Source organism: Fusarium solani (assembly GCF_023522795.1).
Source record: "Fusarium solani strain SB1 chromosome Unknown bctg00000001, whole genome shotgun sequence".
In the NCBI taxonomy this organism is placed as follows: Eukaryota; Fungi; Ascomycota; class Sordariomycetes; order Hypocreales; family Nectriaceae; genus Fusarium; species Fusarium solani.
In genome coordinates this window covers 2,772,431-2,792,248 of record NW_027072156.1, presented here as the reverse complement: position 1 = coordinate 2,792,248, position 19,818 = coordinate 2,772,431, and the positions used below count along the sequence as shown (strand labels likewise).

The 19,818-nt window shown below is 55.1% G+C and overlaps 7 protein-coding genes across 7 annotated transcripts; 5 read left to right on the top strand and 2 right to left on the bottom strand.

Annotated features, from left to right (window-relative positions):
* Nucleotides 1-282: 282 nt before the first annotated feature.
* On the top strand, nucleotides 283-1,917 carry MRS44_002979 (uncharacterized protein; the record flags this gene model as incomplete). The annotated part of the gene is made up of 5 exons (XM_065623033.1): nucleotides 283-352; nucleotides 403-807; nucleotides 877-1,172; nucleotides 1,223-1,518; nucleotides 1,566-1,917. 5 exons carry the CDS (start codon nucleotides 283-285, stop codon nucleotides 1,915-1,917), a joined length of 1,419 nt encoding a protein of 472 aa, XP_065479105.1.
* A 266-nt stretch (nucleotides 1,918-2,183) lies between these two features.
* MRS44_002978 (uncharacterized protein) lies at nucleotides 2,184-3,916 on the bottom strand (the record flags this gene model as incomplete). Its single annotated transcript, XM_065623032.1, has 4 exons — nucleotides 2,184-2,235; nucleotides 2,293-2,319; nucleotides 2,372-3,308; nucleotides 3,406-3,916. The coding sequence occupies 4 exons, from the start codon at nucleotides 3,914-3,916 to the stop codon at nucleotides 2,184-2,186; spliced, it is 1,527 nt and encodes a 508-aa protein (XP_065479104.1).
* A 2,608-nt stretch (nucleotides 3,917-6,524) lies between these two features.
* On the top strand, nucleotides 6,525-8,193 carry MRS44_002977 (uncharacterized protein; the record flags this gene model as incomplete). The annotated part of the gene is made up of 3 exons (XM_046280786.2): nucleotides 6,525-7,004; nucleotides 7,058-7,363; nucleotides 7,417-8,193. 3 exons carry the CDS (start codon nucleotides 6,525-6,527, stop codon nucleotides 8,191-8,193), a joined length of 1,563 nt encoding a protein of 520 aa, XP_046137089.1.
* A 1,148-nt stretch (nucleotides 8,194-9,341) lies between these two features.
* On the bottom strand, nucleotides 9,342-10,905 carry MRS44_002976 (uncharacterized protein; the record flags this gene model as incomplete). The annotated part of the gene is made up of 4 exons (XM_046268269.2): nucleotides 9,342-9,995; nucleotides 10,050-10,474; nucleotides 10,537-10,614; nucleotides 10,869-10,905. The coding sequence occupies 4 exons, from the start codon at nucleotides 10,903-10,905 to the stop codon at nucleotides 9,342-9,344; spliced, it is 1,194 nt and encodes a 397-aa protein (XP_046137088.2).
* Nucleotides 10,906-12,023: 1,118 nt separating this feature from the next.
* Nucleotides 12,024-13,627, top strand: MRS44_002975 (uncharacterized protein; the record flags this gene model as incomplete). Its single annotated transcript, XM_046268268.2, has 2 exons — nucleotides 12,024-12,334; nucleotides 12,445-13,627. 2 exons carry the CDS (start codon nucleotides 12,024-12,026, stop codon nucleotides 13,625-13,627), a joined length of 1,494 nt encoding a protein of 497 aa, XP_046137087.1.
* Nucleotides 13,628-15,643: 2,016 nt separating this feature from the next.
* On the top strand, nucleotides 15,644-17,952 carry MRS44_002974 (uncharacterized protein; the record flags this gene model as incomplete). The annotated part of the gene is made up of 4 exons (XM_065623031.1): nucleotides 15,644-16,587; nucleotides 16,640-17,043; nucleotides 17,109-17,340; nucleotides 17,400-17,952. The coding sequence occupies 4 exons, from the start codon at nucleotides 15,644-15,646 to the stop codon at nucleotides 17,950-17,952; spliced, it is 2,133 nt and encodes a 710-aa protein (XP_065479103.1).
* Nucleotides 17,953-18,461: 509 nt separating this feature from the next.
* MRS44_002973 (uncharacterized protein) lies at nucleotides 18,462-19,659 on the top strand (the record flags this gene model as incomplete). Its single annotated transcript, XM_046275256.2, has 2 exons — nucleotides 18,462-19,216; nucleotides 19,266-19,659. The coding sequence occupies 2 exons, from the start codon at nucleotides 18,462-18,464 to the stop codon at nucleotides 19,657-19,659; spliced, it is 1,149 nt and encodes a 382-aa protein (XP_046137085.1).
* Nucleotides 19,660-19,818: the final 159 nt, after the last annotated feature.

The following is a 19,818-nucleotide window of genomic DNA, read 5'->3' as shown; positions in this document are numbered from 1 at the left end:
AACTCGCAGATGCGGTCGACCTCCTTTCTTGATCATACCAAGTATATTTGGCCGGACCTTCTTATCTGTACACGGCCCAAGAACTGTTCTTCTGACTGGAGAGCCTCTAGATTCTCCCATTTCAAGTTATCACCCCTCACGGACCTGTCGATCGCGAACCAAGCCCACCGCCCAGGTCGGGCTCCCCTAACCCCACGCACGACCATCATATCACATGCCCTAGAGCTCGCTACCTCGAGGCTCTGCAGCTCCAAGTAGTATTCTCGTCTATTTCCGGTCATCATGACAGACGCCGAGAAACTCGAACCTCCCAAGGTGGCTCCCAGCGAGGACCCAGGTGCCCGCGAGCTGGGTATGTTTCCCAGCCTCGAACACTCTGGCACACTGCTGACATGTTGGTAGCCGAGGAGTCTGAATCCGAAGACCAGTTCACGGACGCTCAATCCGATGCCGCGAGCTCGAAGCTTAACTCGCCCGTCCCCAAGACCCGGGTCGAGAGAGTCGATGACCAGCCATCATACGGCGAAGTCCCCGGAACTCCAGCATACGCCCTGCGGGAACAAGATGCCCAACCCGACGAGATCGCGATTGCTCCTGAAGAAACACCATCTCGGGACGCCTCCTTGACCCCTGAAATCAACGCTCCCACAACCATTGTAGAGGAGGCCCCAGGGCCAAGGAGCCGCTCGCACTCGATCCAATACGAGGAGAGGCGCAGAGCAGACGCTTCCCCAGATATCGTCGTGGATTCCGATGGTCAGGTCAGGGAGATTCAGGGCGAGAGCATAACTGGCGAAAGCGCTGCTGGTATGGGAATAGCCAAGTCCTAAAGAGCACAAGAACATCTGTTGACCACTGAGTTTCGTTTTCGCGTAGACAACCCATCACCTGAATCTCCCGATTCCCCGGCCTCGCAGTCAAAAGAGGAAGAACCGTCCGAGAAGCCCATCACTGTAGCCGCGCCTGTACCAGCTGGTGACAGCGATGACGCCGAAGAGGAGGATGATGAGGAAGATGGAGATGAAGACGATTTCGGAGACGATTTCGACGACTTTGAGGAGGGCAACGAAGATGACGACTTCGATGATTTCGAGGACGGTTTCCAGCAAGCAGAAGCTCCGGCAGCTGCTCCTTCACAAGCAACTCTCCCACAACAACCTACGTTACCATTCGTGAGTTTTCTCGACATTATAATTGTTCAAATTATTAACAGTTCATGTAGCCTATACCCGACTTTGACGGACTTGACCCCGAAGGAGTTATAGCAACCTTGGAACCCTACCTCGCAGCCTTGTTTCCACCCGAGGAACTTGATCTTCCCGTTTTCCCCCTCTGTCTAAAGACTCGTCTGTCTTCTTCACACCTCGCTCTGCATCTCTCTGGTCTCAACTTGTCGCTCCTCCACCTCTCGCCCCCCCTGACTGGATCCGCTCCCGCACACGGCGCCTCTTCCTCGTATCACTTGGCGTCCCTGTGGACCTTGACGAGATCCTACCGGCCTCAAAGCAAAAGAAGCTTGTCCTTCCATCACTTAACGTTCGCACCGCCTCCCCACGCAACTCTAGTGAGTCCCGATCAGTGTCTCGGCTACGGCAGGGCGAAGGTAACAACTCGTCTACATCGGTCGATACCCAAGGGAAGCCCTCGGCCTCGAAGAAGCGCAGGGGTCCTCCCCCGCAACCGGAGCTGGATCTCGTGGCTGCCCGGCACCTGTGCATGACGACAGACGAGGCGTTGAACGGCATGACCGACCAGGAACTCAAAGCCCACATTGCCAAGCTACAAGGCTTAGAGGGAGCGGCAAAGGAGGCACTAGAATACTGGCAGAAGCGGACGGACGAAAAGATTGGCGATAGGGAAGCCTTTGAGGGGGTGATAGAAAACCTGGTCAAGCACGCGCGCAAGGTACGGAAATAGACTCTTGTAATATCTTTTTTGGGGTTTGGCCAAAAACCTCGTTCAATTCTTCCTGACCTTCAGGCCTTAAAACTTTTGTCTTTCCCCCCCGTGAGGTTGACGTGACCCTCTTTGATGCACTTACAACGTAACTACATGGCTCAACCCGCTACCGTCACCGGTCCCCAGAGCTTCTCCGTCCGGGGAATGCTTCCTCCCCTTCTCCTCCCCGTCCCTGAAAACGACCACTATAAACACCAGGCCTCATTCCAGCGCCAGCCGTCTACTCAAAATGCCGTCGAGGGCTTTGCCTCTGTTTGGGCGCCCTCGGGTCCGGAACTTTGCGTAGTAGAAGAATCGTGAGAAACCGTTCGTTTGTCTACATGAATTGCTTACGAAGTGCTGGGCTCGAGTGTCACACCGCTGTAGTAGAGTTAGTTATAGTACTAGAGAAACTGGAATCAGAACAACTTACGCAGCAATAGTAGCCCATCCAATGAGACGCCAGTGCTTCTCGATACGTCGGGACAGAGCAACCTTCTCGCCAATGTTGCTGCAGGCAGGGCTGGTCAGGACCAGCTTAGCGGCATCGTTCTTGATAGCGATGACCTTGGCTCCAGTCGAGGTGGAACCAATGTTGACCATGATCATCTCGTTCTTGGCCAGCTTGGCAACCTTGGCCTGCTTGCCGTCGGCGGTTCGCACACCGAGAAGGCGGCGGAGCAGGTAGAAGTTGATCTCGATCTCGCTGTAGATATCGGGGAGACGGCCCTTGAGACCCAGGACGAAACCAACGAGACGATCGGCTCGGCAGAGGGTAGGGTCGATTCGGGTACCGACACCGATGAGACCACCGGGAACGGCGTACTTGAGGTCGTTGGCCTCGGAGTTGAGCGAGACGACTCGGCTGAAGATGGGGGTACACTTGAGGGCACCGCTGTCATCTCGGGACACGATACCGGGTCGGATCTCAATCTCGTCACCCAGCTTGACAACACCGTGAAGGATAGAACCACCAGCAACACCACCCTTGAGGTCATCAATCTCAGCACCGGGCTTGTTGACGTCGAACGATCGAATGACGATCATGTGAGGGTCCATGCTGAAGTCACGGGGAGGAACGGGGATGGTGTTGACGATGGCCTCGTTGACGGCATCAATGTTGAACTTGAGCTGGGCAGAGATGGGGATGACGGGCGACTTTCCAGCAACGGTGCCTCGGATGAACTTGAGGATGGACTGGTAGTGCTGCTGGGCGGCCTCTTCTCGCATCAAGTCGACCTTGTTCTGGAGAATGATGATCTTGTCGAGCTTCATGATCTCAATAGCAGCCAAGTGCTCCGAGGTCTGGGGCTGAGGGCAGGATTCGTTGCCGGCAATAAGGAGCAGAGCAGCGTCCATGACGGCGGCACCTGACAACATGGTGCTCATCAGAATATCGTGACCGGGGCAGTCGACGAAGCTTGTATCGTCAGTTAAAGGCCTATCGCATTCCATGACTTAACTTACGAGACGTGTCGCAATAGCCGGTAGGTACCAGAGCAGCCCCTCTCTCGCAGGGAGGGTCGACCTCCTTCTCACTCTTGTAACTTCGGTAGCATCCTGGTCGAGGGCACTGAGGGTTATCGCACTTGTAGATCTTGGCGTTGGCATAACCCAACTTGATGGTAATGTTTCGGATCAGCTCGTTCTTGAAACGAACGGTCTGGACACCGGAGATGGCCTTGACGACGGTGGACTTTCCGTGAGCGACATGGCCGATGGTGCCAATGTTGATGGTGGCTTGTCGGGCAATAATCTCGGGCGTCAGGGGAGTGAGGCTGGCGACGTCGAGGTCTTTGGGGTCGGTTTGCGGGGGCAGCTCCGGTCTTTGAGCAGCGGGCTCGGCGATGGCTGGGTTGGACTTCTTGAGAGCAGGCTTGAGGGGCTTCTCATCGCCGGCCTCGTTGTGGCCGACAGACTCGCCAGAGTCGGACTCGGACTCAATGTCGTCGTACTTGGGGTCGCCGTTGGCAGACATGGTGGTGGAGGCGGGGCAATCGGCCGGGTTTTGGGGGTGGTTTTCGGTCGTGGAGCAGCAGTGAGGGCGATTTCCGGGGTGATAAATGGTCGCCTGGGTCTGGAGAAAATTACACTCGAAGTTTCGAGGGGATCGTGAGCGGTTCTCGTCGTTGAGGTCGTCGAGAGCCAAGAATTTGCGTATTTCGCCTTGATGATGGCAAAATTCCTCGTGTGCAGTCTGTCGAGATGGCTATGACTCTTACGCTAAGCCTGTTGGGGCCAGATAAGGCGATAAGGATTCGATGCCCCTCCTCGGGAGATTGTCGGGAGGTGCTCCCACTACAGCTTCAAGTTTAGGTTGTGGGTTTAGATAATCAAGCGTCTGCAACATTCATCACCAACTCTGGAGAGGCCGACGACGGCCTAATCCCATTGAGTATTGGCCTGAAAAGACACATCAAATCCCAATTCAGATCGATCCAATCCATATTTGATCCAGGTCTTTTGATATGCACAATTCATCTGTCGTCGTTCTGTTGTCAGTTGTCTACAAGGCTCATCAGTCTTGCACCTGATAACAGACGTCTCTAACACAGATATACTTTGTGGCGACAGAAAATCCATTTTGCACCATATCCGAACCAACTTGTGCCCATCAAGGCAAGATGGATGGAATATGTGCTAGAGACTGCTGACTTGCTAGACAAAATACGATGACTGACTGAGGTGCTGGTTCCTGGACCTCCTCAATCAATCACAGACATTGGATTAGTTGCTTAACTAGTCACGTGCCGGAAACAACAAGGGAAACAGAAACGAAACAGAAACCGAAATCCGTGTGGTGACACTGATGCAGGTTTCAAGTGGCGCTTCTTGCCAACAACGCCAAGGTGAGGGGGAGAGACGACATGGGTTGTTCACCAGCCTCCACGTCAAGGAAGAGGATGAAAAAAAGACTCATCATGGGTCGTGTGGATCGTCTTTTGTGCTCTGGCGTGCATCACGGAGCATATGTCCGCAGCAACAGCGGCCGTCTTTATCGGCCCCCGGGCTCCGGAAGAGGCTGACGACTACACTGCTTGAGATGGGCATGGATGCCAGAAACGGACGTGGGTGGTTGAACGTCTGTCTGTCTGTCCGACATGGAAAAGAGAACCACCATGTTCCCGAGTGCTACATTATCACACCCATCTCAGCATGGACAAGAAACACCATGAGGAATTGCACCACGCGACTTGGCTTGACTTGCAGGTCAAAAATAGAATGTGACGGCTCCCCCAACCAACAGGCCCGTCAACCAATGCCCTGGGGCTCAAGAGTCAGGCATTTTGACTGCCAAGAGGGACGACGTTCGGGAAGAGTCGCCTCGCTGTGCAGGGCGTCTGCAAGACAATGCGCGCACCACCACACCGCAAGGGACCGCACAAGAGAGGGTGGAAGAAAAACTCGAAAGGCACACACAACGGCAGAGGAGCATCCATGGTGGGCCAAAGAGGCATGGACCTCGACGACGTCGAAACAGAAGTCGTTTGTTGCCGCCGACGCCTGCAGGTGGCTGGGAGTCCATCACGGCCCTGGGACAGCTGATTGGTGGTGTTTGGTGAAGACGTGAAGCGCTTGCAGGAATGCAGCCTATCAAGCCGGCAGATGGGCCGCCAGGGGGTTTAAGAGCGGCTCTCAGGCCCGACCAATGGCACGTCAGGGACGCCATCTCTCCACGATCCACGCTCTCAACTCCAACATGCTCTAGCCGCCGGGGGACAATCCCATCGCCCAGTGACATGGCTCGGGCCATGGGTCAAGGGCCGTGGGCGACAGGCGAGATGGATCGCTCCGGGTCATGCAGCGACGGGGCCCGGGGGCAATGCTAACCAACGTGGGTGCTGTTTGCTGGAAGAGCTGTCCAGCTGGCGGCGCAGAAGTCTGTCTGTAGTATGCGAGTACGCAAGACCCTGCTGCTCTGCTGCCCGAACGCTCTCACATAACACGGCAGCTCTCCCAATTCCCTCTTGTGAATCCCTCATCTTCCTCCTCTCGGTGGCCGTCTTCTGTGCGATAGAAGCTTCTTGGACTGGTTCCAGCATCCGTATCACAGACGTCAGCTGTTCTCGAGGCGACACGAACCATCAATCCTTGACAATCTATCTGTGTCTCAAAGCACCGACCAGGTTATCGACGCCTCAGCTTCACATCTTCCCAGCTGCGTGGGCGTCTATTTCCAAGACGAATCACTCGCCGGCGGCTCGCCTCTGCCTATCAGAGGTCTGCTTCTCTATCCGCCCAACCATTCCGGTAAGACCATTTCTCAAGGTCCATCTCCAGCACGCCCCTCCCTCATGTATTGTCCCATCGTTGGCGTCTTGGTGCCGTCGAATGAGCGTGCCTGATCCCTCTGTTGCTGTCGACCTCAAAACTGGTCGCTTCCCACCCGAGTCCGCCTCGCCGGACCCTCTCTCTCTTCTTCGATAGCTGGTCTCCCTGTTTTTGCTGCAATTATCGTCTGTCTGTTCCTTTCAGGGTGTAGTGGCTTGGACTGCGTCGAAGCTCTTATACCCACTCAACAACATCTTCAACCATCACTTACACGTTTGCGCCTCTTGTCCTTGACTTTACTGCCCTACACAACAATGGCTGGACCAGGTCCGTCACTTTCACCGAGCCCTTCGTATGGCATCGAAGAGGGTCCTTTACTTACACGTAGCCATGTAGATGAGAAAAGGCGGCCTGCCGCACTAAACCTCACTCCTGCTCGACCCGGTACCTCCGAGTCGTCCTCCTCAGACGGTTCCCTAAAGCCTCGAACTCCCCGCTTCGCCGAGGCCACCTCGGTTCACTCGCCAGTCGACTCTCGATCGCCCTTTGCCGACCCCGAGAAGTCTCACGCTCCCCAGCCTCAGCCCGCCGACGTCGGTTTTGGTTACATCGGCAACAACAGCCACCGAGAATCCATCCCCGTCCCAATGACTCCCAAGACGCCCCTCAAGAGCGCCATGAAGGTGCCCGGAACACCAGCCGGTCTCCGAAACCCTCTCAGCCCGACCTTTCGTGAGGCCGACATCCTCGAGAAGCAGGAGCTGGCAACCGAGAAGGAGCAGGCTCGCGATGTGGTATGTCTCCTGTACTGGGAAATTTATGGAATCACTCACTTACATGCCAACAGAAAATCAAGGCCCGTGTTCGTATGGCCAAGTTTGCCCTTCGCGGTGTCAACTTCAGCTGCTCTCTCATCATTCTCTGCATGCTCTCGGCAACCTTCTCCATCTTCAACGCCACCAGGGCCCTGCCTGACCAGAGCCGGATGCCGTCCTGGGCCAAGAACACCAATGCCTGGCCTCAGAAGCTCGTCCTTGCTATGGCCTGTGTCTCCCTCGCTGCTTGTCTCATCGTTTTCGCTTCCTACTGTCGAGGTGGTCACAAACGGGCCGAGAAGGTTGGAACCTATTACACCCTGTTCGCTATCGGTTGGGTAAGTTTTCACTCGATCAGTTGAGTTGAGTAGCACAAACTGACAGTACATAGTTCATCCTGGCTTTGGTCCTCTGGGTTGTCACGGCCATCCTGTTCCAGAACGCAAAGAACAACTCCAACAACAAGGACATGTGGGGTTGGTCCTGCGTGCAAAACACTCGTTCTGAAGTCTTTGGCGACAAGGTTGACTATGCACTCATCTGTCGTCTCCAGAACTGGGCCATGATCTGCATCATCATCGAGGTGGTCATTGAGGTTCTCTGCATTCTCCTCTACAGCATCGTCTTCTACCGCTACTACACCAAGCGACGTCTGTTCAAGTCCATGGACATGCGAGACCGCGCCCGATCCGACCTCTACCTCGCCCAGCTCCGCAGCCAGTCGGCTCCCAACACTCCCGGCTTCGCCCCCAAGTCTCCCGCCCTCAGCTCCTACGCCATGTCTCCCCGCCACCCTCCTGCCGCCTACCAGAGCTTCCCCACCGTCCACGAGGTCCACGAGAACCCCTTCACGCCCGGTACACAGTTTGCTGAGCCCAAGTCTCAGTTCGCTCCCCAGGAGACCGGCTTCAAGCTCCAGGCTCCTCCCACCAAGGCTCCATCTGCTACTCCCAAGATGAGCCAGGGCGGCTTCACTCCTGCTCCCATGCCTGCACCTGCACCCCCGACCGCCCCCACTGTGCACGTCTCGGAGCACGGCCCTGCAGCCACGAATGAGCCCACCTACGAGGCTGTCCCCATCCCCGGTGCCTACGGTGGACAAGTCTATGGTGACCAGGCTCTCCGGAGCCCACCCCCCACGCAAACCACCTTTGGTCATGCGCAGTAGACAAACATAGAAAAGGGGGTGTTCTTTGCTTGACCTCTTGCTACCTGTTAAGCAAGGATTGGTCACTTCTGTCCGGCAACGGCTTGTTCATATATTTCATGCGGCGATACCACACACGGCGTTCTGGCAGGGCTGAGTCAAGTTACTTTTTGACTCTGATGCATTTCTTTAAATTTTTCCTATGTTATTTTCTAATCCACCAGAGAGAGAGAGAGATGAAGAATGAGGGTTGCGTATATAGCCAAGGCAGACAGACTGTGGGTGTATTCTGGTGACACCTGTACGATTGGGATTCGGGTTGCTGCAAAAGATCGACGAACGGGACGGGGAACGAATATGTGAGACGAGATGACAGACAGGACAACGAGTTACATACGGTACTTTCGTTTTGTATGACAGGAGCCCTTTGGGGCGAAACAGGATAGGTTCAATCAGGATTGAGCTACATGCATTGTCATAATTTCGTGAGAGTGTGAACAAAGTTGAGTGTATTCTTTTCAGTGATGGACACTTTCATTCTCAATCAGAGGCTGTTAGGTTCAAGTGACATTCGGTTTCAGGAGAGTTAAGCTGTGTTCGAGTAGAAGACTCCGTACTACCCAACACGCTCTTGAGGACCCATCAGGTGATATTAGATGGATCCAATACATGAACCAAGCAAGCAGGCAGACAGTAGCACGTGGTAGGTGTTTGGGCATCTACCATTATCACCAGAGCACGCACAATGAACAAGTCACATTCACATTTATAGACACCAAAAGGTAAAGAAAAGAGAAAGCATTCATCATGATAATGACACCTAAATACAGAGACAAAAAGCAGGGTCAACAACCATTGCATTACTTTTGGTAGCCCCGCCGCGCCTCCAGGTATTAAGGCGCAATGGACCCTCGAGCCTTTTTGTCATGCAGCCAGTTCAGTCTCCCCGTAGGTCACCCCCGGACCGACGGCAACCAAGTGCCGCCCCGGGCGGTACTCTAGAAACGAGATCTAATCAACAACTGCCGCAAAGATTTCTCCGTATGAAACCCTCCCAAAGAAGTCAGGCTGCCCTGCGTCGTCTGGTCGTGAGTGAAGCAGGCTGGCAGCCTGAAAAAAACGGATATGGAAGACTGTGCTTTTTTGGAATTTTTTTTTCGTTGTCCCGCTTAGATGAGGTCGGCAACGTTCATGGGCATCTCCTCGATCTGGGTGCTGTAGAACTGCTCAATCTCACGCATCATGCGGACATCCTCGGCGGTGACGAAGTTGATGGCGACACCCTTTCGGCCGAAACGACCACCACGACCAATTCGGTGGATGTAGTTCTCACGGTTGGCGGGGAGATCGTAGTTGATGACCAGGGAAACCTGCTGGACGTCGATACCACGGGCCAGAAGATCGGTGGCGATCAGGACACGGGAGGAGCCGGATCGGAACTCCTTCATGATCAGATCACGCTGACCCTGGTCCATGTCACCGTGCATGGCAGAGACGGTGAAGTCACGGGCAGTGAGCTTGTCGGTGAGCCAGTCGACCTTTCTGCGGGTGTTGCAGAAGATGACGGCCTGGGTGATGGTGACAGTCTCATACAGATCCGAGAGGGTGTCGAGCTTCCACTCCTCCTTCTCGACGGCAATGTAGAACTGCTTGATACCCTCCAGGGTAAGCTCGTCCTTCTTGACCAGGATACGGACAGGGTCGCGCATGAACTTGGTGGTGACCTCAAGGACGTCCTGGGGCATGGTGGCGGACAGGAGGACAACCTGGGTGGACTGGGGGAGGAGCTGGAAGATGTCGTAGATCTGCTCGGTGAAACCGCGCTGAAGAATAAGGTTAGCGCGTGGGATTGGGTGGGGGGAGCAGAGTTTTCTTACAGAAAGCATCTCATCGGCCTCGTCGAGGACGAACATCTTCATGGAGTCGGTCTTGAGGAACCGACGCTGGATCATGTCGTGGACACGGCCGGGGGTACCGACAACGACCTGAGGACCATCCTGGAGGGCCTTCATGTCCTCACGGACGCTGGTGCCACCAATGCAGGCGTGGCACTCAATGTTCATGAAGTCGCCAATAGCGACCACGACCTTCTGAATCTGCTGGGCCAGCTCGCGAGTGGGGGCAAGGATCAGGGCCTGGCAAGCCTTGACGTTGGTGTCGATCTTCTGGAGAACGGAAATGGAGAAAGTGGCAGTCTTTCCAGTACCGGACTGGGCCTGAGCGATGACATCGTGGCCCTTGATGACGGGTATGATCGCACGCTGCTGGATAGCAGAAGGACGCTCGAAACCATAGGCGTAGACTGCGGGGGAGTGTGAGCGGCGTGCGGGAATAAGGCGTGTGGGATGTGGATGAAGCACTTACCACCTCGGAGGAGCTCAGACTTGAGGTTCATGTCATCGAAAGAGTCGACGGTCTCATCGTAGTTGGACTCGATCTGTCCTGTGAGGCGAAGAATGTTAGCATGGCTGTCGTTGCTGCAGGTTGGATTGATGGATGGATGGAATGAAGAATGCGAGGATATGCGATGGCCCGACGGCACCAATGATCTGGCGCACAATGCGATGTTGGGCTGCGGCCCACCAAAGCGGCCAGCGCAGAGAGAGCACCACCACGCGATATTGGGTCGAGCGGGCAAGCGGCAGAACGGCCTCGGGAGAGGGCTCAGAGGGAGGCAGGAGGAAGCAAAAACTCACCCTCGGGGACGTCCTCGAGTCCCTTATCGGTAGCCATGTTTGCGGTTGAGGCGCGTAGATTCTAGATCAAGCACGGCTCGATCTAGAGGTGGTGAAAATCGCGGGGTGACGGAGGAGGGGAAAAGAGGGCAGAACTTCTTCTGGAGAAGACTGCGCCTGGGAGTGAATAGAAAGTTGGTATCGACTAGATTCAAGGTTCTCGCAAAGATGACGAGAACTGACGAGGAATCTAGGAAGTGTAGTAAATCGTGGTTGTTTTTCCTTTGATGGAGTATGAAGGGAAGGAGAAGAGAAAAAAAGTCGATGAGGGGCGGTCGTGGAGGTGGTCCTTTTTTCCTCTGCTTCCCACCCGCTTACCTCAAGAACGGACAGCCAATCATTGGAGGGGCAGCGATTATAAGTGGGCCATCCGATTAGGGTACATTGGGTGCCTGCTGAGTGCTGGGTCGGAGTCAGTTTTTTTTTCTCTCTTGGGGAGTTTTTTTTTTTCTTGCAACGGAAGGCCGCGCTGCATCCCACTTTGCCCCGCCCTCGAGGGAAAGAAAAAAAAAACACAAGCCCCTCCACTCACGGATCACCTCCCGCCACCTACGATGACCCCCCGTTTGATGGTGGTGACTGGATTGTTTGGTCATTGTTGCTCTCATTGTCAGACCATCCATTCCTTCAAGTGAGCCTCAGTTTTGGAACTGGGGGGGCAATGTGACAGCCCTGTAAACTCGCCTAAGACCACACTTCCAGTAACTGGAGGGGAACCCATGCTTCAACTGTGAATCATTCATCAAGAGGATTGCAACCCAGGGCCTGCACACGTACTGTACTGTCACTGTCACGTCTGTCTCTTCTCTCGTTACCGCCTGTGGCTGTTCCTCGGGCCTGCCTGTCAATCCTCAGCCGATTTTTCCTCCTCCCTCTCCTTCGCCCTACGCACTAAAATCTGCTGCATCTGGTACATCACTGCGCTTTGTTGTAAATCGTATCATACCTACCTACCTCCGGTTCATCGCTCCGCTTGCCAGCCTTGTTAGACCCCCTGTATTCTCGGCTGCTCGTTTTTTTCTAATCTTGTTTCTTCATTTCATCCTCTGAACCTTGCGAGCTGTTTCTCGAGGCCGGCAATTTTGGTCCATTGCCAACACCAAATCACCACCCATCATGCCCTCGGCCATTGCTCAGAATGGCCACAGCGCCCTCTGTGACAGGACCAATGACTCTTCCGAGTCACAATCTCACTCTGACTCAATTCCTCTGCATCCTCTGGGACTCAAACCCTTGGGCAACCAGTATCTCTTTACGGGTCGTAATGCTCGACGCTCAGTCGGTGCGTGGGGCTTCCTCCCAGACGAGGTTATCATGCTGGTCTTGGAGCATTTTGACGCCTCAGCCCTCTTGAAACTTGGCCACACGTGCAAGTTTTTCTACGCCTTTTGCCACTCAGACGAGTTATGGAAGCCTCTTTTCCTGCAGTGAGTACTTTTGACTCTGGCTTTCTGACTCATGACAAGGATGCTGCCGTGTCATGTTTTTCATCTTAGGCCTGAGGTATCTATCTGAGCAACGGCTAAGCCGGACATAGGTCACCACCCAAAGACAGCAAAGACATTCGATGGCAAGGATCGTGGAGGTCAACAGTTCTTGGGTTTCCGGGTGGCCAGGAGATCAAGATTGACTGCAGCAACGTCTTTTCAGATGTCCTACATCGACCATTTGCTTGCAGTCATGTGGCTCTCTCTCAGTTCTCCTCCAACATTCCCAAGGCAAACCAAATCCGTCGGTTCGACAACTTGACGTACGAGCAGTATGCCGAGAAATGGACTGAGCAGCCGTTCATCCTTACGAAATGCATCCAGGAATGGCCAGTGTGTTCGGAATGGACGATCGATTCACTTCTCGAGAAGTATGCCCAGGTCGAGTTCCGCGCCGAGGCTGTCGACTGGCCATTCGCAACCTACTGCAACTATATGAAGAACAACAAGGACGAGAGTCCTCTTTACTTGTTTGATCGCAAGTTTGCGGAAAAGATGGGCATCACGGTGGGCCGTGATAAGCCAGATGCTGCATACTGGAGACCAGACTGTTTCGGTCCTGACCTGTTCGAGGTTCTCGGTGATGAACGGCCTGCTCATCGTTGGCTGATCATTGGACCTGAGAGAAGCGGTTCGACTTTTCACAAGGACCCCAACGCGACGAGTGCCTGGAACGCTGTGATCCAGGGAGCCAAATACTGGATCATGTTCCCTCCTACGACCGAGGTTCCCGGAGTCTACGTGTCCCAGGACAGCAGCGAGGTGACGAGCCCCCTCAGTATCGCCGAGTGGCTTCTTGCCTTCCACGAAGAGGCACGGCAGCTCCCTGAGTGTATTGAGGGCATCTGCGGGACAGGCGAAATCCTGCATGTGCCAAGTGGATGGTGGCACCTGGTGGTCAACCTCGAGAGCGGCATTGCCCTGACCCAAAACTTTGTGCCTCAGTCGCCGAGCTTGAACCTAGTATCAGAGGTCATCTCGTTCCTGAGGGACAAGGCCGATCAGGTCAGTGGTTTCGATGACAACGTTAGAGATCCCTTTGGGCTCTTCACGGAGCGAATGAAGACCAGCTACCCAGATGTCCTGGAGAGGGCGTTGGACTTGGCCGATAGAAAGAGCGGGAAGAAGCGCAAGTGGGATGCTGCAGTTGGCGGAACCGAATATGAGCAGCAAGGGGGTGGAGGCGGCTTCAGCTTTGGTTTTGGAGGAGATGACGATGACGAGATACCCTGAAACGACACCTTTACGTGAGACGGCAGTTGTATGTGGGTTCTTGATAGATGACCCGAACAAGGGCAACACGAGACTAGATCAACATAGACGAGTAGATATGCAAAGCATGAGATTAGATAAGACAAGGCATTATCAAACGCTGCACATAATCACAGTGGCTGTTGCGAGATGTTGAAAGCATCTCAGGGATGATGAGGCTGTAGAAACCCACTATCAGTCGAGGTCAAACGGGGCTATGACATGATTGATCGGATAGACACACCGAGTTGTTTCGAGGCAAAACTTGAAAAAGAGGGGAAACTGGCGTCTTTAATTTGCGTTGAAAGAAGGGCAACTCAACTGTTGCCCGTCCAAATAGCATCGACTGTGTATCTCTGTGGAAACAAGAGAGCTGAATCACCAACTCCTTTGGCAAGTGTGGATTTATAAGATTAGCACCCCCAGCTACCTAGTCGAGCATGTCTGCGCCAATTGGATGTTGGTGGAGAGGGGGGTCATCTTCGCCCAATAGGAGCCAACAGAGGGAGCTCGTTCAAGCTGAAGCAGCTGATTGCCTCAACGCCCAGCGACTAGGAATCACCCACGGCAGAGCTCGTGAGGGAGACAGAGTCCGTACAGGCCATGCTGTCCACTCAGTAGTATTGGTTCTATGATGAGCGTCCGAATTGAAACTCGCATTGCTTGCTCTCCCCTTCGCTTGCTCTTCTGGCCAGGGACAAGAGCCAGGGGCACCAGGGAGAGAGGGCTCTAAATAGACCGTATCCGATGGCCCGTGTGCTGAGTTGGTTTGAATAGGCTCCCCCCGCTGGAGTTGGACCCTTGGTGTTCCGTAATTAGGAGGCTTGAGGTTGCTTAGCCGTCTCCTGGATGAAGCTGGCCGTGAACAGCTGCGAGTTGGGTGCAGTTTTCAGGCTTGTACCTGGGTCAATGACGAATCTTTTTCAGCTTGCGGCCTGGGCCAGTTCCCGCCTTGCTTAAACAAGACCTGAACCAAGACATCCATCGCATTGGATCGGGGGGCGATATGACATGGGCTGCCGTCGAGGGTTTGCTCATTTAGACTAGTACGCGGTACCACCAAGCTCTGGAGACACGTGCACCTCGACAATGGGATGGATGTCCCTGATTCCGCCTCGCGAAGAAGGCATTGGGAAGACTTGTCTGTGAGCAATCAAAGCTGTCATCGTGGTCATGGAATAGAAATAGAAATAGAAGGACGGCCGCCACCGAGCGAACTCAGGACCTACAGTCTCGAAACGCCAACTGAAGCAGATCCAGCCCCTTGTTCCATCCGCTCCGTGCCTCCAGCTCCAACCGGCGAGACAAGTCCAGTGGGATCCTCCCGCTACTAGCGCCCCTGCCCATCCTCTGTAATTGATTCGTGCCCCCTACAGCTCAGTGCCTTCAGTAAGTACGGACAGGTAAGAAGGTAGGTGCAGTGCAGCTGGGGCCGCCTCCCCCCACCCCCCGGGCGACCATTTACCATCTGGGCGTCGTCCATCTAAACTCATCTCCTCCTCCTTTTCCCGTTGTTATAACTTCTTGTTGCGCGTGCGCTTCTTTTGCTTTCACTTCGTTGTGTCTCATCTGCGATTCTCCTTCTTTTCATTCTCGTTTCTTTCTTGTCTCTTATTTTTAATCTGTAAGTGCCCTCCCGCCCCGGCAGAGTCCTCCATCGGACCTCCTTTGTCCCATCTCCCTCCACTATCTGTCCCTTCTGCTTCTCCGCGTTGCCGCGTCCCCCGGGACGGCCACGCATCATCTGCCCGTCCAGCTAGGCTGACCATAGACCGTGACAGCCTCTCTCCCTTTCTTTGTTCTTGCTTGCTCCAACGCGAAACCATCCCGCCTGAAAACCATATTCGACCGCTTCCAGCTGCCGCCTTAGCTCCAAATCACTGCTCGTCCTGTTGCGCCATCTCGCGAGACCCGTTCCGACTAGAGCTATAGCTGCAACCCCCTCTCCCCCGTATTACACTTCACTTGGCCTACGCTCAGGGGAAACGCGCCGCAACCATGGTCTCGGACGAGCACTACGAGATGTGCCTGCCCATCCTGCAGGATGTGACACTGGAGGATGAGGACAAGACAGACAGGCTTGAGGAGCTCTTCCGCAAGGAGACGTCCCTTACTGGCGTCTCGCTCGACAACGCCATATTAGACGCTCTATGGCGCTATCGCGACGGAGGAGGGACCTCCACGTCGCCGCCTCCAATAAGACAGACCATCTTGCGACGTCCTTCTCCGGCCTCCTGGCGCGGTTCGCCCACTCCTCTTTCTGGATCCCCAAGACTCGCCGTGAGCCCGCTTGCTCCTCCGGGCTTCGTCCCCTCCACCTTTGGCAGGGCCAAGTCCTCGACAGCCTCGCCCTTCTCATCACCGCGCGCCTCGCCTCGCCTGGCCCTCGCGACTCCTGTGATCCCCCATAGCCCCAACCTAAACGCATACGAGTTTGCCAGTGATCCAACCCCCGCAACTGAGATTCTGGGAGACTATCAGGCCGAAAACGTTGAGTGGCTTGTCAACGATGATGCAGTCAGCGTGACTTCGTCTGTCGGCGCATCGAGTGTCGTCTCCAGCGGGCTCAACGCTGCCGCACCTGAATTCTCGTCCATGTCGGCGCAATCAGCCGACATGTCTCCATATGATATGTTGCGCTCCATTCTCGGACAAGCCAAGACAGACGACGAGATTGAGGCTGCTCTAGCACTCCACGGCTATGACCTCAGCGCCACCATTGTCTCCTTCATGGAGAGCCAGGCCCAAGAGAATGCTCAGTCTGGCGGAGTCCCATTGGAGGAACCCAAGAACGTATTGATCGGAAAGTCGGTCGAAGGCCGCCCAACTACTCCTCTTGGCCAACAAAAGTCTGGGGTCATCTGCAAGTTCTACATGTCGACAGGTCAATGTCTGCGTGCAGATTGTCGCTTCAGTCATGACCTCAGCAACCATCTCTGCAAGTAAGTCTTTGTGCCATGAACCATGTGTTGGCAGTTCTAACACCCCTTGCAGATATTGGGTCATGGGTAACTGCCTGGCGGGAGAGACTTGTATCTTCTCGCATGATCCTGCAAAGCTGATGAACAAACTTGCGCTCGATGGAGCCAACACCCCGCCGTCAAAGCAAGGAAACTTGCAGCTACAGGATCTCAACTCGTTCCCATCGCTCCGACCCGGAACTCCTGATCACCTTAGTGGGTTTGCTGGGGGCAACAACTTCCCCGCTATTGGCATTACGCCTCCACCTGGATTGAAGCATCTGCATGGCACTTCCAGCCCTCGAGCGCGGTCTCGTCCCGGCAGTCGGCACCAGACTAGAGAGTCAGATGCCTCTGCACCCGCTCTTGATGACAATGATGCTTTCCCCTCACTGGGGTCTGCTTCTATCAAACAAGGCAAAAAGCACCACGGGAAGCGTGGCGGCCATGGCCACGGGCACAAGGAGAATATGACACTGAGCTCGCTGGCTGATATTGTCAAGATGTCGCCCTCCCCAGTCCGGGATCGCCCCGACCTGAGTCTAAGAGAGGAATGGGACGGAACGGCAACGCCCCGTCAACGCGAAACGGAGAGAATAGTGCCGCAGCCCAGGCAATCCCCAACCCCAAGCATATCCCCTGGCTGGAGACGGGCGAACGGGCCAATAAGGCGTATCTGAAGGCTCGCCAGGAAGCTATCAAGCACGGCGGCCTTCGCAACAAGTTCCTGCAAAGGTTTGTAATTGGATGTTCTGAATCATGTTGAAGACATATGGGCTAACTTGACGTGACAGCGCCGCACAAGCTTGGAACCGCAATGACGCCAGAGCTGCCAAGGCACTGAGCCTTCGTGGACAGAGCGAGAACGATCTCATGCGAAAGGCGCATCGTGAGGCTGCTCGGGAGCTGTATGAAGAGCGCAACAAGGGCAACACGAGCGGACTGGAGCTCTATGTGGACCTTCACGGTCTGCATCCCGAGGAGGCGGTTGAGTACCTGGAGAAGGTTCTCATGGAGAACGGCAGGGAATCCCGGCCCATCTACGCCATCACTGGATCTGGACACCACAGCAAGAATGGCAAGGACAAGGTGGGCAGGGCTATCCGCAACTTTCTCAACGAGTGGAGGTACGCGTACCGGGAGTTCTCGGTGCCTGGAGACCGCAACAACATGGGAGGGATCCTGGGCATCGACGCTCGCAGCTGGGACAAGTCGCTTTCCAAGGAGGGCAACGACTCAGATGACAAGGAAGAGGTGGATATCCTGAGCCAGGGCGTCGAGATTGGCGACGGCAAGGTCAGGCTTCTGGTGCGCGACCCGCCCAAGGGGCCAAGCGGACGTCGATGACGACGCGAGGCAGGATAGAAAGAAAGAAGTAAAGCAGTAAAATAAGACGATGTTCTACAATACCTATTATACTATGCTCTGTGATGGATGTGATGTGTTCTAAGCTGAATACCTACACCTACCTAGTCTGGACAAGTCGTGGAGAGTGGGGCCGAAATGCTGACACTAGCAACGTCATCTAAAACGAACAACAGCTTCAGCTTCAACCACGTCCCGCGATGCGCATACATCACTTTGGCTTCATCGAGTGCTGTACATCTGTCAATCATCGCTGCTAGCACTATCAATCAACTCTTCTGTTCACCTACGACTCTATTTCCCCTTCAAAACCTTCAATCGCGCCACCCAATACTCCTCCCTTGAACATCCCATTTCCGCGCGTTCCGGATCTCATCTCCCATACTACCGTCAAAGACATGGCTGCATAGCCCCCGCGCGCGCAAACACCTCAACTTTACATACTAAAATACCGAACTCTCCTCTCTAAACGAGAAGAGAAGAAAGAAAGAATGCCCGCCGACTATCATTCCACCGCCCAGGCCCTGGCCCTCTCGCCGGACCGCAGCACCCCGTCGCCCTCGCCGAATCGCCCTCCCTGGGCCACCTCCGATTCAACATCGCACACTCGTCGCCTCTCGAACCCTCTCATGCGGAGGAGGAGGAGCAGCGTCGCCGGAGCCAGCCCGGGCTTTGCGCGACGCATCTGGGCGTCGGTGAACCTCCTCGGCGAGCAGACCCTCAAGATCTACCTCCGCATGTCGCCCCTGCAGCGGCTCCTCGCCGCTCTCGGCGCCGTCGTTATTGCTGTCCTGGGCGTCTTGGCCATCATCTTTTCGCACGCCTTTTTCAAATGGCTCGATCCTGTCGCCGAGAAGTGGCGCGCTCTCCCTGGTGGTTGGATACTGGCCTTTTTGCTCGTCTTTGTCACGTCGTTCCCGCCCGTCATGGGTTACTCGACTGCGAGCACCATCGCAGGCTACGTCTACGGGTTCCCGTGGGGGTGGCCTATCGTGGCCTCTGGCTGTACCCTCGGCGCTCTGTGTGCCTTCCTTGCTAGCAGAACCGTCCTCAGCGGCTACGTTGACCGCATGGTCGGCCGGGACCATCGCTTCATCGCCCTGGGCCAGGTCCTGCGCCAGGAGGGCATCTGGTACCTCACGGCCATCCGCTTCTGCCCGCTGCCGTTTAGCTTGAGCAATGGCTTCTTGGCCACCATTCCCAGCATCACCCCGCTGAGCTTTACCCTCTCGACTGCATTGTCAAGGTATGTTGCTACTCTACACACAAAAAGAACGTTTTACTAACCTCCGTAGCCCCAAGCTGCTCGTCCACGTCTTCATCGGCAGCCGTATCGCCCTCCTCGCCGAAAAGGGCGACACGATGACGGCCGGCGACAAGGCCATCAACTACCTGAGCATGTTGATTGGCGCCACCGTGGGTCTCGTCGTCGGCCTCGTCATCTACCGTCGCACCATGGCCCGGGCCGCCCAGCTCGCCCGCGAGGAGGGCCTGGACCCCGCTGCCCTGGCCACCACCGAGGAGGGCGAGGCTGGGTACCTAGACTCGGACAATTCTCCTCTGATGGACCCCGAGGATGCGGCTGTGCTCATGTCTGACGATGACATTTCGCTGTGGGAGAGGGATGGCTTGGAGAATGGGTACCACGATGACGACGACGATGAGGAGTCGAGTAAGAGAAGGGATTAGGCCTGAAGATGGCATATCTACTTGGGAGACAGAACAACGAATGGACTGGCCAGATAGAGGGGCAGTAATGATGGGAATTATTCAAGGGAAGACGGGCGTCAATATTCATGGGTTAGATGGCGTTCTGGACATGGATGTTTGTTATGTTACACCAAGGAG